At 38.2% G+C, this 16,827-nt stretch overlaps 2 protein-coding genes and 1 long non-coding RNA gene across 5 annotated transcripts in view; 2 read left to right on the top strand and 1 right to left on the bottom strand.

Annotated features, from left to right (window-relative positions):
- The window catches only part of LOC136258576 (uncharacterized), a 291,117-nt gene that overhangs the window by 148,706 nt on the left and 125,584 nt on the right, over positions 1 to 16,827 (bottom strand). The gene's annotated exons all lie outside the window — the stretch shown is intronic.
- On the top strand, positions 9,684 to 15,222 carry LOC136258339 (uncharacterized). The gene is made up of 10 exons (XM_066051660.1): positions 9,684 to 9,959; positions 10,008 to 10,063; positions 10,115 to 10,209; positions 10,297 to 10,415; positions 12,112 to 12,253; positions 13,180 to 13,324; positions 14,856 to 14,888; positions 14,945 to 14,998; positions 15,047 to 15,082; positions 15,138 to 15,222. Exons 1-10 carry the CDS (start codon positions 9,684 to 9,686, stop codon positions 15,220 to 15,222), a joined length of 1,041 nt encoding a protein of 346 aa, XP_065907732.1.
- On the top strand, positions 16,130 to 16,804 carry LOC136258901 (uncharacterized). Its single transcript, XR_010703111.1, has 5 exons — positions 16,130 to 16,165; positions 16,221 to 16,317; positions 16,375 to 16,485; positions 16,541 to 16,640; positions 16,696 to 16,804. It is a non-coding gene; the product is annotated as an uncharacterized lncRNA (long non-coding RNA).

Below are 16,827 nucleotides of genomic sequence, written 5' to 3' on the forward strand. Positions count from 1 at the left end.
GTTACTAGATTGCCGGGTATATAATGAGGGACGATAAGTCTGAATGCGGGTTAGGCTATGGGTTTCTGTTCGAAAAAAAGGCCCACCACGGAAATTTTGAAAAACCCGTTTCACTGCCAACGGGTTAGCTGATTAGTGCACCGTAATTTGTTTAACGGTAGCATTTTACGGGTGATTTTTGTACCATTTTAGGGCCTACATTCTCTTGTGATAGTCATTAAAAAGAGTTGCCATTTCAGGGTCAGAACATACTGTGGAACCATCAGAGGTAAGCAGTTCAGTAATGTTAGGACGTATCTTTGTTCTTGAATTAATGCACCACTAAAATGCTTTCGGTCTGGACTTCACACCTTGCACTAAACTCTTTTCAAAATCCTTTCTAAGATTACGAGTTAGGTTTCTAGGTTGGTTGTTAATTGATTTAAAGTTGGGAGGTACTTCTTCCATAGCTGGTTTCTCTTCCCTTTCAAACAAAACACTTCAGAGTTACAATACAGGTTTTTCTTTTCTTTCTGCTTGTAGGTGGGAACACATTTATCAAAGGTATCCTGAAAAATAGACTTAAATTGTAACCAAATATCATTGGTATTAAGAGGATCTAGAATGGACACCCTGTCAATATCACTAAGAATTTGCTTCATTAAGTCAATATTTGCTGCTCTGGTATTATACTTAATGTTATCAGTCTTCTTAGGCTCTGAGTAACAGCATGGGCGTAGGAACAAGGAGGGCCACAGGGGCCAGGGCCCCCCTAGTCTGTGGCCATGGATAGATAGAACAGGCCAGGGCCCCTCCAGTTTGCAGCAGGAATCATTTTTACAGTAATGCACCATGTGACACGTAATGATTATAAATCATTGGCCTACTTGGACGCTGATAAGCTATGTTCCTTTCTCACCGAGTGAAATGTTGGTCCTGGTTTATTTGAAATAATATTAGAGCCGCTTAAAGTGATAATAAGCTACGTACACCTCATGTGTAATTCGTGTGGGAAAATAATTAAAGAATTGAGAGTTAACTTATGTCTCAGTCTCACTACCAGAAAACTCTGTCAGAATTAATTCGTAGTCGTGGTAGACCTATTTCAAAGAGTCCAGTTAGTGAAGGAGCTTCTAGCAGTTCCGAGAGTAATTCTAGCGGAGGTAGCTTTGTTCTAGCCCTGGCTCTAGCCTAATAATGAACCTTTGATGGAGAAGCTGAATCAGAGCAGTCCCACTTCCCAGAAGACTACGGATCTGCGAACTAACACAGAATGTAGCTAATACCGGCTCAGGGGGGAAGAATCTAATTCATTAATTCCTCCCGCATAGCTACAAGCAATTTATAACTTCTGGGGGTATATTTAACAACATAAAACTAGTTCAAGTAACAGCCCCTTATTAACTGTGTTTTGTGATGTCATCAGTCCTATCACGAGTGATTAACATGGTATACAAGGTTGCTATAAGATTACTTATCTAGCATAACTGTGATTATGATTATTGGCTAAAGTCGCCTCCAGATTCAACCTCATAGCATCTATTTTTCAATATTTCCCTGGGGGGGGATGCCCCCAGACCTCCCTAGAAGAAGCTTCGTGCACTGTGCATGTACCCACAAGTAGCTACACCCTCCTCCGCCACTGCTTTAGTTACCAATAGTGCCCCCCTATAGTTTTTTGCTTTGCTACGCCCCTGGTAACACAATATGTGACTGTCTCTGGGAAAACCGGTCTTATCGCCCATTTAAAAGTATTGAGAAACGTCGGTTTTAAATATTCAGAGTGTTGTAGCTGGCCAATGGTGGTAGCTACGCATACCAAATTTTCACACGTTTTACAACAATTTCTTACCTTTCTGAGCATCCACTGAAGAAGTAGCCAACAGCTAAGTTTCCCGCCATTTTAGATAGTTTTTAAACTGAGGTTGTCTGTATCAGGCGAGCTCCAGAAGGGTGGGAGGCTGGGACCCTGGAAGGCGGGCAAGATGGTGTTAAAAAATTTAAAAGAAACGTGTTGGGATGAATTAGGTCAAGTTGTGGGCCATTCAGGCCTCAGAACTAGCTAAAATGAAAGGAAATTTACAGCACAGGTTATTGTCCAGCACCACGGAGCTGTACAACCACACACAGCCATCTCCTGGTTGGCCAGGGCTCCATCAAGACTCCAGACCACTCGTACGGCTCGCCACTGTGCTATAAAAAAGCAGCCAGCAAAAGCAGACCACTTTACTACGGTTGACTGTGGCAGTGAAACTTGATAGTGTATTCATTAAGCTTTATGTTTGTGAGAAAAAATCAAACTTCCTGTCTTGGGCGATAAGAACGGTTTTCGTAGATCCAGTCACATATATCAAATTGTATACAAATGTGGTCACTGTTTCCCAATGGTGGAAGATAAGATAGATTATTAATCATGTCCTGCTCATTTGTAAAAACTAAATCCAATAAGTTTGGATATTCATCTTGTCTGATCCTTGTAGGTTCAGTAACATGTTGAAATAAGAATAAGTCATCTACAGAGTCAAGAAAAGGTGTGATGTGGTAATTAGTGGTGGAACCAGAAAGATCTGACCAAGAGACTTCTTTGAAGTTAAAGTCCCCACAAATTAATAAATGAGTATAACTGCTAAGTTCAGTGAAAAGATCACAAAGGGATGAGACACTAGTACTGAGAAGGTTTGAAGGACTACAGTAAATAGAACCAATTAACAATGAGTCAGATCCTCGGAATTTCACACTGACCCATACATGATCCTTAACAGTGTTGGGAGTAACGCGTTACGTAATATTATTACTTTTGTGGTAACAAAGTAATATAACGAAATATGCTATGAAAACAGGTAATATAACGCAAGATACTTTACTTACAAATGTAACGCGTTACCTAAGTAATATAATTACTGTAACGAGTCTAATATGACGTAATATTATTACTAAAAGTAACGAAGTTACTAATCTCGTTAGTAATCCTCTGAGTAACGCCTAACCATAACGAAGTAACAAGGCCTACTGAATGAAGCTCATCCACTAGCTTTTTACTTATAACCAAGATTTGCACGTTGTCCAACAACGCAATCATGTCACGTTATAAGATGGTAGTTTCACACGTGACAGCTTAAGGTTGTGGACACAAAGTAATATAATATGTAATATTATTACAGTTATTTTATTTTATGGGTAATATGTAACTGTAACTAAATAGTTCTGTTGCAAGTAATATGTAATATGTAACTAGTTACTTTTACAAAGTAACTTGCCCAACACTGATCCTTAAAAACAGATTGGCTTAAAAACACTTGACAAGCTTGCAGCTTCTTAGAAACAAATATTCCTACTCCACGTAAATTAGACTTAAGGGGACTGTAATTATCGTGATCAAAATTTAGCTAGAGAGAATAGTCTGAAAGTGTGAATAAGGATAAATTAACACAGGAAAACCTTAACGAAGACACGGAGTGTAGCAAGGAGATACGGATCGTCGGTAGTTTCGACTCATACGGTCAGTAGTACGGTTCTTCCAAGAAACTGCAGCAGTTATGATCCGTGTCACTGATTACTCAGTCACACGCAAAAGCACACGTTAGTCCGCCTTTTGGAGCATTAAGCGCCTTCACAACTGAATTATAGCGCTTCAATAACACGCGCTTATTGATTCAAGATGGAGGAGAGTAGTGCTGAGCCTCCTACAGCTGAGCGGTTGTCTAAAGAAAAGTTTTGCCATCATTGCAATGCATATGTCTCGAGAAGAACATTTTATCGTCACCAAGAAGAATTTTTCGATCCTATTACCAGTGTTTGGCGCTTGTCGAAGGATATTGACCGAGATACAAATGTTAGTCTCAGCGAGATGATTGAAAGAAATCACGACGACATGGAAACTGGTATAGATGTATCGAATGAATGGGTGAATTTCAATTCTGAAGTTGAGGATGACGATGGTGTGACGAATTGCAACTTCAATGATGACTGTTATCAGGAAAATACTTCATGGGAACGCCCACTTGATCATGAAGAGACCACCAGCATTGAAATAAGACCAGAAGGTACAATCTGTATGACACAGGATGCTAAATTAACTTATAAAATGTTGTGGAGAATTATTAAGGAATTTTCAGTCTATGACAGAGTACTATGTTTCAACCCCCTCCCCCCCCCACTGCCCAGCTGAAAGCGCACTGTATAAACGTTGATGGCACATATGCGTTCTGCAAAACCATTCGACCACTGGTGGTAGCAACAATGGTAATAGAATAGGGCACATTCCACTTAAACAAATTAAAATCCAAGACCATACTTTAAAGCTTTGTCAAGAAAATTAATGTAAAGTAACATTGTTGCAAAGATTGTTCTGAGAGTAGTTGGTTAAAGCTTTCTTAGTGACATCCAGAAAGGAAGTAATCAATAAATTACAAAATAATTAATAAAATTATAAAATGCATAAAATAGTATAATCCAAAATGGGATAGACTTGCATGCGCAGTAAACAAATTAATTATAGCTTTGGTTTGTTTACTTGTGTATAGTGGCATTGTTATTCACACATTAGGCACTTTGTTTATGCATATGTATCAACTTGTATGTTCATGTTTGTATTGTTATCCAGGAATAGAAAGTGAAGATGAAGTATTTTTTGAGCCAGACAAATCTGATTCTGAATGTAGTAAGGTATGATATCAATTTATCCATCTAATTATGATATAATAGATTTTTAAAAGGAAGGTGATGAATTCTGGAGTGATGAAGATGATTTGTCTCTGACTACTTCAGCTGCTCAGGAAGAATCAACATTTGCATCCTCTCAGAATAAATCAGTGTTCTCACCCCTAGTTCACTTTCTATTTCTTTCTTTGATAGTGTGGCAGTTTACATTTTCTGTTTCAGATGCTGCTATAAAGACGATCGTAGTTATTTTGAAGAAATTTATTTCACTGCTGAGTGAAGTTCTGCAGTGTGCTGATCTAAAGAATGCAGTCGACAGTGTACCAAATGCATACAAGTCTCTGTTAAAATTTGTTGGGCTAGAATGTTCCAACATTACTTTATATGTTGTGTGCCCATCATGCGGTTGTGTTTACAATTTTGAGCAATGCATTGAGACCAGAGCTGGACACACAGTTGCTCTCAAGTGCAAGTATGTTGCATTTCCCAGTCATAGTCGTCGTGATCAGAGGGAACCATGCAATTCACCACTTCTAAAGGAAATAAAAATCGGAAGCAGAAATAAGAGTGTTTTTGTCCCTATAAAGGCTTATCCGTACCAAAGTTTAAAAGCTGCAATAACAGATCTAGTATTGAATCCTGAATTTTTGACCCTATGTGATCACTGGAGGAATGAAAGACAAGTACCAGATGGTGTTTTAGCTGATGTGTATGATGGTTCTGTGTGGAAGGATTTTAATTCTGACAAATACAGCAATTTTTTGAGGACACCTGGAAATCTTTTGCTGTCCATGAATACTGATTGGTTTCAGCCTTATTCAAAGACCATATATTCAGTTGGTGTGATCTATTGAGTAGTCTTGAACCTACCCAGAAATGTAAGATACAAGATGGAAAATATTATCATTGTAGGCATCATACCTGGACCCAAAGAACCAAAACTTACAATGAACTCGTTCATTGGACCACTGGTAAATGAGCTAAACAGTGCTTACAGAGGATGGTGCATTCCTACAAACCACCCTATTTTGAAAAGTGTATTGGTTAGACTTTGCATAGGTTGCATTACTTTGATATACCAGCCACTAGGAAGTTATGTGGTTTCTTAGGACATTCAGCCAAGCTTGGTTGTAACAAATGTCTGAAAGAATTTCCAAGTGTAGAGGGTGGTGATAAACGAGACTACTCTGGATTTAGCAGGAATGAATGGGAATTTCGAACAAAATTTTCACATGTAAATAACTGTAAAGAGACAAAAGGTGCAACTAACAAGACATCATTGGAAACTCTGGAGGGAAAATATGGTATTAGATATTCATTGCTGATAGATTTACCATTCTTTGAACCCATTAGATTCCCTGTTATAGATGTGATGCACAACATGCTATTGGGGACCCCTAAAGATGTAGTCAAACTGTGGATCAAAAGGCAGCTATTAACTTCTCAAGATTTGCAGTTGATTCAGCAGCGATCGGAATTATTGTCGTTTCCTCATGACATTGGTAGAATTCCCTGCAAAATTGCCAGTGGATTCTCAGGATTTACAGCTGACCAGTGGTGGGTATGGACAACCATTACATCCCCTATTGTGCTAAAAGGCATACTGCCTAACACTGATCTTAGTTGCTGGCTGTTGTTTGTAAATGCCTGTCGCTTACTGATGACACGAATCATAACATCTGATAATATTGCACAGGCTGATGAGTATTTGATATTGTTTTGTAAAAAGTTTGAAAGACTTTATGGGAAAGCTGCATGCACACCAAACCAACATCTTCACATGCATTTACGTGATTGTTTTCTAGATTATGGACCAACACATGGATTTTGGTGCTTCCCCTTCGAAAGATACAATGGTATACTTGGTGGATACCCTACAAATAATAAAAACATTGAAGTGCAATTGTTGAGTAAATTTATCAGACATCAGTCCAGCAAGCGAATGTCAATTCAGAATGAGTGGTTTTCCAATGATTTACATTTAGAAGTGAAGGGGTCATTGCAAGAAACTTTGCAAGGTGAAGCATTAAATGTATTGAAATTAGCAACAATTTCTCAGCTTGATTTAACTTTATTTCAATTATCTACTAATGAAGATTGTGTCAAGTTTGTTCCGCCAAAATTTGAAAACATTTTGACTAGTGAAGAAGCTGATAAATTGCGATATTTTTATGAACAACTCCTTCCAAACATTTCAATACAAATCATGTCTTTATTTTACACGAAGAGCAAGAAAATTGCATTAGCCAATGATCTGATAAAAGTTGGATCAACCATAATGGCATACTGGCCAGGAAATGGTAGCTGCTTAATGAATATTGACTATTCTGTATGTCGTGTTGGAGTGATACAGTATTTTCTGAAACACACCATAACAGTTGTAGGTGACCCAGCCCCTCGCTCCTTTGCCTTGTGTTATGTTAAGTGGAAACAAAAACACCCATGTTTTGATTTTTTTGGAAAATCTGCTACTATATCATCAACGCTGGATGAAGTTGAAAGTGTGTGTTCATACATGCCAGCGCAACGAATAGCATACCGCTGTACATATGGGGAAATGTCTGTTGACTTTGGACATATTCGTGAACTTGTATTTGTAGCATCGCCAGTAGCTTTGAAGTTTTGTTTATGATTTGTTATTTACGCTGCATAAGTATAACTATGGTGAGAGTTAGTTTAAAATTTGGGATAATATTTCTATAAATTTGGGATATTTCCGAGATGTGGTACAGTAGTTTTTCACAATAACAAGTGCAACACATGCAAAGGGCATACACGAGTTAGCATAGAGCAATTACGTATAATTTGACATTTAAGAACATGCTCCATGCCAGGTATTCAGGACTGATAATTACATATTGTGCCATAATAAACATGAGATACACAGGGATTATGTTACAGTATGATTAAACTTTGTTGCCGCTAGTATTATTATTTTCTGAATAAAGCAGCTCTTAATATTCGACCAGCACGACTTTGGCCTTCCACAATTTGGTTTCGCCAAAAATTTTGAACATTTTCTATGCGAGATTCTAATTCAGTGTTAACTTTCCTTTTTTCTTTTTGGAGTGTTTCAGCTAAATCTCTATATATCTGGGCAACATGAAGAGCCTTATTTCTTTCATGTCAAGCAGCATTGATATGTTGAATAAATTTACAATCCAACTGAATATTTCCTGTATTTATAGTGGGGCTTTCTTCTTCAATAGGAATCACAATGGGATCCAGCAACAGAGCTCTATTAGTGTGGTTTAGGTCAACAATCCCTGTATCATTACTTTCCCTGCTACATGTCAGTTTCTTTGCCACAGGCAACACAGATTCAATGTCAGATTCATCTTCAGCGTCATCCTCTATAATACCAACAGGTAGAGGAGAGAATTCAGAAGGACGCATGGTGAACTTGCAGGCAAGCTCTGGGGGTAGCTCTATAAGCTTGTATTTTGTATTATTGGGTTCGACTATCATCTTGCTATTGGAATCAAGTTCACTTCCTGGTACCTTTGGTCCTTGGTCATATTCACTTCCAACAGGTTCTGGTAGCTCTGGTCTCTCACTTAATGGTAGTTCTGGTTCATCACTTCCAACAGGCAATAGTAGATTTTGTCGTTGTTTAGCATTTCTGATTATGTGAATTTTCTTTCTCCTCTTAATTGCTTTGTGAGATCTCTTTCCTCTCTGAAACCTTAAGAATATGTATTGCTACTTAGTGCTAATTATATACCTTGTGAGTTTTGACTTTCCTTACTGCATCAAAGTTAGCTGTTGGATCTGAATACATCTGCAATAAAATGCTTTGCTTAAACACAGTAGCAATAAAACTTCCTGAGATTCTATATAAAGACTACAGAGGTTGGCAGCTGGTCACAAAGTTACACTATGCCTGGCATGCCACACAAGCACACAGCAGCAGTCAAGCCAAGGTTACACCATGCCTAGCATACTGCACACAGCGGCTATTACCTGGTCAAGGTTACACCATGCCAGGTATACCGCACACAGTGGCGGTCACCTGGTCAAAGTTACACTATGCCAGGTATACCGTACACAGTGGCGGTCACCTGGTCAAAGTTACACTATGCCAGGTATACCGCACACAGTGGCGGTCACCTGGTCAAAGTTACACTATGCCAGGTATACCACACACAGTGGCGGTCACCTGGTCAAAGTTACACTATGCCAGGTATACCACACACAGTGGCGGTCACCTGGTCAAAGTTACACTATGCCAGGTATACCGCACACAGTGGCGGTCACCTGGTCAATGTTACACTATGCCAGGTATACCGCACACAGTGGCGGTCACCTGGTCAAAGTTACACTATGCCAGGTATACCGCACACAGTGGCGGTCACCTGGTCAAGGTTCACTATGCAAGGTATACCGCACACAGTGGCGGTCACCTGGTCAAGATTACTACATCTTGCCTGGCATACCGCATACAGCAGTGGTCACCTACTTTAGATTTCACCATGCCTAGTACACTGAACAAACTAGCAGTCACCTTAGTACTACTGTTCACAAAGGGCTGTTTGATTACAAAGATATACCTCAGTTGTTGTGGGAGTAGATAGTTGGGCGTCATCTTTGTACAAGGCCTGCAAAAGCAGCACAAATATAGCGTCACGAGTCATGTTAGACATCCTTACCATAATAAATAATTCATTTTCTTGACTTGTGTCTTGTAATTCACCCATAATACCAATAGCACGATTTACTAGTAGCGCGGGAGGTCGCAGGCAGGTGAAAGCATGTGTTGCCCTTTATTTGTAGTACTGGAAGCGGCGACGCACGTGAAAGCTCTCTATTTGGAGTACTGGTACGCGATCTTTACAACAAAAACCATCAAGCGAAAACCGAAAACGTGATCCATTTGCTTTGAAAAGGTGCCGAATTACGTAACAAGCTCACGTTTCCATTGACTTCCTGTGTTGCATAGATTCCGCAATTGTCTGTAGTGCAACCTCGTGGCGACGGACGTGAAACACATGGTGTTCTTTTTTTTATTGGAATACTGGTAGTGCAACCTCGTGGCAACTTACAAGATGGCACACTTTTACGGACATGCTCCTGGTGAGAGTTTCAGGGAGGACCAGCACCAACCATTACAAGAATGGGATATTTCGCGAGAAGAATTCATATCTAGTGCCCAGGATGGCCAAGCTGCTTTGATCGTTTGCAACCAGATGCACAGCGAGTTGAGAAACTTACAGATGCAGATGACGACACTAAACAACACGATGGAAGAGATCAAATCTGCTAGACCGAACAACAATGAAGAAAATTCCGCCCCAAAGAAGAAGTTGCCAAGAAAGCTTTTGGTATGTTTTTATTTGTGAAGCTGTGTTGTAGCACATTTATAATTTTAGGGAATCGTGAAGGAGCTTTATAGCAAAGCAACAAACGTATTCAACTCCTCAGAACTGTAAGTGTACTTCATTGCAATTACCTGTAACATTGTTTGATATTTATATAGGTTTGGTAGCCCACACAATCAAGCAGTGGCCCAAGAACTGGTAGAACAAATTGCTTCATGCCATTCAAGAAAGTATACTAGTTTGACAATCAAACGTTAGTTACAGTTACCATGTTGGTTGATTGCAAGCTTGTGAATGCCTAAGGTAAATGTTTTTATGTGATATATCTTCTCCAATATAGGTGCAGTTCACAGATACTATGAATCTCGTAGAAGAACTTATAATGATTCTCAAGCGAGTAGGCAAGCTGCTGTTGTCAGAAACAAGGATAAAGCAAAGCGGAAAGGATACCAGAGAAAGGTATGTAGCTGCACATGGTCTTTACAATGACTAAGGTGTGCCAATACCCTTTCTACCGATACTTCCAAAATCAATACTTGTGGTGAAATCATCAGTTAATACTGATACAAAGCATTGAAGCCTAGGCAAGTTTAGTGCATAGTAATAGTACTAATTTAATTATCATGACATTGTGCACTTTAATCTCCAATCAAGCTTCTTCAAATATTTACTATAATTTAATCACATAGGGATTCACCTGCTCTAATATATTAGAATACTCACAAAGCAAGTGTAGCATTACTTTTAAAAGTTTGACAAAGGCTTTGTATTGACCACTTTGTTAGCCCAATGAACCTATTTTGTTGCTGGATACTTACTTAGTGATAGTTGAACATATAATGAACGTGTTGAGTGTCTAGTGGTGATATCTTTAGCTTTGTACAATACTGATCTGATATCAATGGTATTGGCACGGGCATCAGTATTGGTACACCTCTGATTTTTATGCTGTCTTGTTCTGTCATATGATTGTCACACCCATTGTCCTTCGCTAGAGTGTTAATATGAATACGATTCACTGTGCTATATATATAGTTCAGTATCACTTTTTGAATCTTATGCAGTGTCATTAAACAAAGCTAGCCTTAAGTATTTTGTGATTTATATGTTTAAAGGTTACACTGACAGTTTAAAAATATGTTGATTTGCAAGAACCCAACATTGCATTGTACTATTAAATATTTATAATCTATTAGCTAAAGGGCTTTTCACACTAGATGCGCATTCCAAATAGATCTGACTGTGGTTATAGGCTCAAGCTGGATTGGATTCATTCACACTATGAATTATGCAGGGTGGTTTTATCATGCAATTTGAGATCACGTGGCAGTAAGCAACATGGTGATGTTGCAAATGCTAAGGTTTTTATCACTATGTGAACATTGGTTGGCCAGGAAAAGTACACAATGCCAGAGTTCAATTCTACGTTCTTTCAAAAGGCAAATGCTGATACACTGTTACCTAATTACCAGTTACTAAACACTTTCCAGCTGTTACCTGTTGCAGTTGTTATTCTTTATCCACATTGTATATCTGTATAAAAACTTGTACACAGATTCACAGCACTGTTATTCCTGCCTTGCAATATTTTGCTTTCAGGTTTTTAATATTAATTTTGTACAACATTGTTTGTAGTCGTACTAGTATCCCTCTTTGCACATGCTGGCAACTATGTTTTCGTAGATTGTCTTGTTCCTGGAAACTTAATGCAGCTTTTCTTGTACATTATGCTTGCCCCAGATAGAAATCAAGGCACGAGTAGCTTTAGCGCTCCACTCTGTCACCATTGCATGATGGCACATATTTCAGCTATGTATATTGTTGCAGTCATAAATTACAACCATTGTATTAAGCACCATTCCCTACTGTATACTTGCAATTGCTATAAAAATTGAACTTACTGTGGTTAATACTTCAGATTTTATATCATAGGCTTATGATGCGTGACCAATCTCCTCTGTTAATACTTTGTAATTCCAAAAAAAAACTCAGTCTGAGACTTTACAAGAACATACACTTAAGGGCTTTTCACGCTATACTCAAATGCACATTCGATCCCGATCCAACCATTTTACACCTAGTACACATTTTCGTGCAAGTTAAAAATGCATGTATATACATGAAGCAAACAATGCTAATATCATTATTTATTTAGCTGTATCAACGGAGGAAGAAGATGATCAAGACGGAGAGGGAGATGGTTAAGTGGTTAGCAATTGACTACCAATATATGACCGATGAAAGTTGTGATGAGGATGGCAGTGTGAGGGTACATCATATTCCATGGGAATCTGATGGTATGTTTGCATACAAAGTAACTCCTCAAAACTAAATGAATAATCAGTATGCATTTCCCTGTAATTGTGTAATGTGAAATGTAATGTCTCAGTTTCTGGCCTGATAGTTTAGTTCTTTTTAGCTGGCTACTAAACAAGACTGACAATTATATATGAAGCACCTTATGTGACCAGCATCGATCAATCAACTTTCCACCTTAGCATTGTATTCTTGGTGCTTTCCCCAACATTTTGCGCAGATCAAGCTTAATAATGGAGCTCTGCCTTAATTTATTGTTTATAAAATGACATGAAATTGACTGCACTAGGCATTCATTTAAGATCCGGCACATATTCAAAACCTGCTCAGTAACTAAATGAGACCACCCAGTATTTCATTTGTTGTAGTGACACACTTATTTTGACTCCTGAATTGACCTCTCCCCAGTAGGAATATCATATTATTATTTATACTGTATACTCTTACTAAATAGTATGCACTTACTATATACATGTGGATATAACAGACTCAACAGTATATCCAGCTTGAGAGTACTACATATAAGTACTGTTAGAGAGTCTTATACTGGTCAACATTGGTTTCACTTTCGTATGTGCCCATTTGTGACTGAATCAGTGGAAAGGGGTCTTGTAGCTTTTCCGGATTTCCAAGTCCTAACTCATCATGTGTTTAACCTATTGTCGTAAAATTACATCCAGGAATAGTGCTATGTTAAGAGTGTAAGGTGACCAAATTTAGGCTGGTACAATACTCACAAGTTAAGGATTGCCACGTACATGCAATTGGAAAGGCTATAAGACCCCTTTCTTGTAGATCTGTTCAAAACAACATAACATCTTTATACTGGCCACATAAGTAAATACACATATTTAATTGGAGTAATATATGTATTTATAGTGTGCTAGCTATTTACATTTGTACACAGAATTGCAAAAGCTGAAAGCAGACTTGGATCAAAGAAGACAAGAGCAAAGTGCAATAACGGGGCGGTATGTTGCCAAGCCAAGGGTGGAGAGTACACCCTCCACTCTACCTGTCCCAATTAATGCAGTGAAATGGGCAGTCAACAGGTTAGTAAAATTATGAATAATTAACATATCATACTGGATTGGAAACTCCTAAGTGCCACCTAATCTTATGAGCTTTGCACCCTTTTCTACTGTACACTTTGTAGGGAATGAATTTTGTGATTACATGTTTTATTTACTGGCATACTGCTATGGAATCTAAGGAATGTATTCAATAAGGGCATACTGATGTAAATAAGTCAGAAATTTGACTAGCGTGAAAAGGTTAATATGAGATGCAAAATATGCGTACTTGGCTAAACTGGACCAAATATACCACGAAACAAATACCGGTACAAACATCACAAATTTTGTTTGCTCTGCCATTTTCACAAAGTTGTGTCAACACTATGTAAAAGTTGCCTGTACTGAGTAGAAGGCCATTCGCCACCCAAGAAACAATCTACTACTACTACTAATTATTTGATTAAATTCACATGTACAGGAGTACAGAAATATAAGACTGCATCGTGTACAACATAAGATATATACACAATTTTAAAAGATGTAGTGTTTGCAGAATGCGAATAGTTCCAATGAGAGTTGCTTTTTGCAGATGGTAAAACAAACTGTCACGAAAACCAGGGATCTTGTTAAACAACTGTTTACTATGTAGAGAGACCACACCAGTGTAGCCAATAACAATTGGTATAACCTCAATGGACATGTGTGGGTGAAGCTGACGAAGGTCACTTACTAGGGGCTGGTATTTGTTAACCTTTTCAGTCTCTTTGGTCACCACATTCACATATGCTGGACAGGATATACTTCAAAACACTGTATAACAGAACGACTATAATCATATAACACCATATCGGGATGATTCGAAAGATGATGACTCTCAGTCACAAGGCCAAAATCCCAGAGTAGCTTTGCTAGTGAGTTTTCCAATACAGGCATGGGCTTGTGCGTATACTATGATCTAGACGACAATGGTAAAGAGTACACCCGTGATAAATGCCAGTGCAGGATCTGTGCTACTAAATTGTGGCGATATAAATAAACAGTAGGTGCCAATGCTGGACAGGCACACAACAAATGAAGGATGGTTTCTTCAGCCTGTCCACAGGTCCTGCAGGAAAGTGTGGCAACTGTTTTTCTTCATAATTTTGGACTCATATATTCGCGTAGCAATAACCTGATCTTGTATGGCACACAAAGTCGATTCAAATTCAAAGTGTAAGTGCTGCTTCAACCAACGTGTACTCCAGTTTGAATCCATTTCATCAGAATTTAGTAAGGCCTGGAACTTTCCATGCAGAGGCTTAGCCACCAATGTATCCATAAGTTGACCAAACTCACACTTACGTAACTCAGAACAAGTCCACTACTACTACTACTACAAAAAAACAAAACAAAAAAAAAATCAAACTACATCCAGGCAGTAAACCAGAATCTTTGGAAAGAAAACAGTTTTTAAATACTTCAGGTGCGAAATGCAGTCAGTAACAGTTTTAAATTGGCATGACATGGTGCTTCCAATCCACTATGGGGTATTGATTACCTATGGTCAAATTAATATTTTCTCCTACAGCACTTCAGAGAGTGATGGTCGCAATAGCATTGCGTAAGTTCATTTACTGTGTACATATCAACAATTATTCTATTGCCATATTTTTTTAGTAATTCTCAGTCACAACTGACGTCATTTTCATATCCTGATGCAAATAATCCAAGGTGATTTTATAGTTTTGTATGGCTTGTATTCATTTCAATGGTTTTTAGTACGTCAACTCCACAATCATCATTGCAGTTCACTCGGTGGGTTGCTGTGTATAAGTGTATTAGAATACATCTTTATATACATCTGTTTTAGAGGTGGGCACAACACTGTTTCTCCTTTGTCAGCAGTCAACAATATTCTGTCCACTACTACACCTGACCGTCATGCTGGGTATTAACATATACTATGCTGCATGAAACTAATTTATTTGTGATTACATTACTTAGCCATCCAATGCAGGGATACTTTAGACAAACTATGCAACACCAGCGGTAAGCTTATAACATATTGTATGTCAATAGCACAACTTATCTTTCATATAGTAGTGTTTTGTCTAGATTAAATGCACGGCATAGGTAATAATTTAGTTTGGTATGAATTCATGCATAAGACTGTTTCTGACCAGTAGGGAAATGCAGGGAGGTACCAGGTTACAGGGAGGTAGTGGATTGCAGGGAAGTAGTGGTGGACATCACAGGATGAGGCATGTTATAAACTCTATAAAATATCTCTAAAGCGTTGCTTTTCTATCCCAAAATTGCAGGAGGGAAGATGAGCTTATCCCAACAAGAGATCGAGATAGGCATCGACTTAACAGTAACAGGTGGATATTATTTAAAACATTGTATTACATATTTTATGTACACAATTGTTTTACATTCTTTAGCCAGATAAGTTCTTCTGCAGTCCTTGACAGAGTTGATTACTCAGACCAGTATTCGACAGAAGATGAAAATTATTGATACATTGACTTAGTTAAGAGAGAACTTTACTGTACATTTCTGAGTGCACTAATATTGCAGTAGTGGCTTTATAATCCAATCCAATTCAGCACTGGGACGATTGTGGCTTAGAAAATAATTTTGTCAGTAAAACGATCATTTCATTCTAAGAGCTTCCTCTAGCAATCAGAGGAGTTTGGAAGCGCTCAAAGCGCTACTTTAAACTAGTGGCATATTTTGGCTTGAAACTTCATGTGAGCCTTAGTAGATGCAATACAAAAACTAACAACCAGTGGAGTTTAATCAGATTTAGATTGTGCTTCAACAGATTTAGATTGTGTTTATATCAACAATTATTCTATTGGAATTGTTCAAGGATGAATAACATAAGCAAAAAAGGTGATAGCTTGATTGCAAAGTTTCTTGTATTATACTTCTGTATTGTCAACGTTAGCCACTCAACTGACAGAGAGATAGTGTTCAGCATTGAAAGAGGAGTGTACAATTGTAGCCAGTCAAACTTGTCACAAAGGAATATGAAGGAAGAAAAGGTGATAGCTTAATTGCAAAGTTTCTTGTGTTATACTTTTGTATATTGTCAACGTTAGCCTATCAACTGAAAGAGAGACAGTGTTCATCACTGAACAAGGAGTGCACAATTGAAGCCAGTCTTATCACAGAGTAATCGTTTAAGGATGAATAGCAGACATGCAAAAAAGGTGATAGATTTATTATAAAATTTCCTGTGTTATATTTTTGTATTATCAACATTAGCCAGTCAACTGACAAAGGGGCAGTTACGAGGAGTGCACAATTGAAGCCAGTCTTGTCACAGAGGAATTGTTCAAGGATGAATAACAGACAAGCAAAAAAGGTGATGATAGCTCAATTGTAAAATTTCTTGTTATACTTTTTATTGTCAACATTAGCTGGTCAACTGACAGAGAGCAGTGTTCAGCATTGAACGAGGAGTGTACAATTGAAGCCAGTCTTGTCATAGAATATTTGTTCAAGGATGAATAACAGACAAGCAAAAAAGGTGATGATAGCTCAATTGTAAA

Source organism: Dysidea avara, chromosome 6 (genome assembly GCF_963678975.1).
Source record: "Dysidea avara chromosome 6, odDysAvar1.4, whole genome shotgun sequence".
Taxonomy (NCBI): Eukaryota; Metazoa; Porifera; class Demospongiae; order Dictyoceratida; family Dysideidae; genus Dysidea; species Dysidea avara.

What these genes read in the sequence shown, in the direction of transcription:
- LOC136258339 (XM_066051660.1), top strand. Translation starts at nt 9,684, where the DNA reads ATGGCACACTTTTACGGACATGCTCCTGGTGAGAGTTTCAGGGAGGAC. An exon ending in GGAAAGGATACCAGAGAAAG is followed by an intron (nt 10,416 to 12,111) that starts GTATGTAGCTGC and finishes TTATTTATTTAG; the next exon opens with CTGTATCAACGGAGGAAGAA. An exon ending in TCATCATTGCAGTTCACTCG is followed by an intron (nt 15,083 to 15,137) that starts GTGGGTTGCTGT and finishes CATCTGTTTTAG; the next exon opens with AGGTGGGCACAACACTGTTT.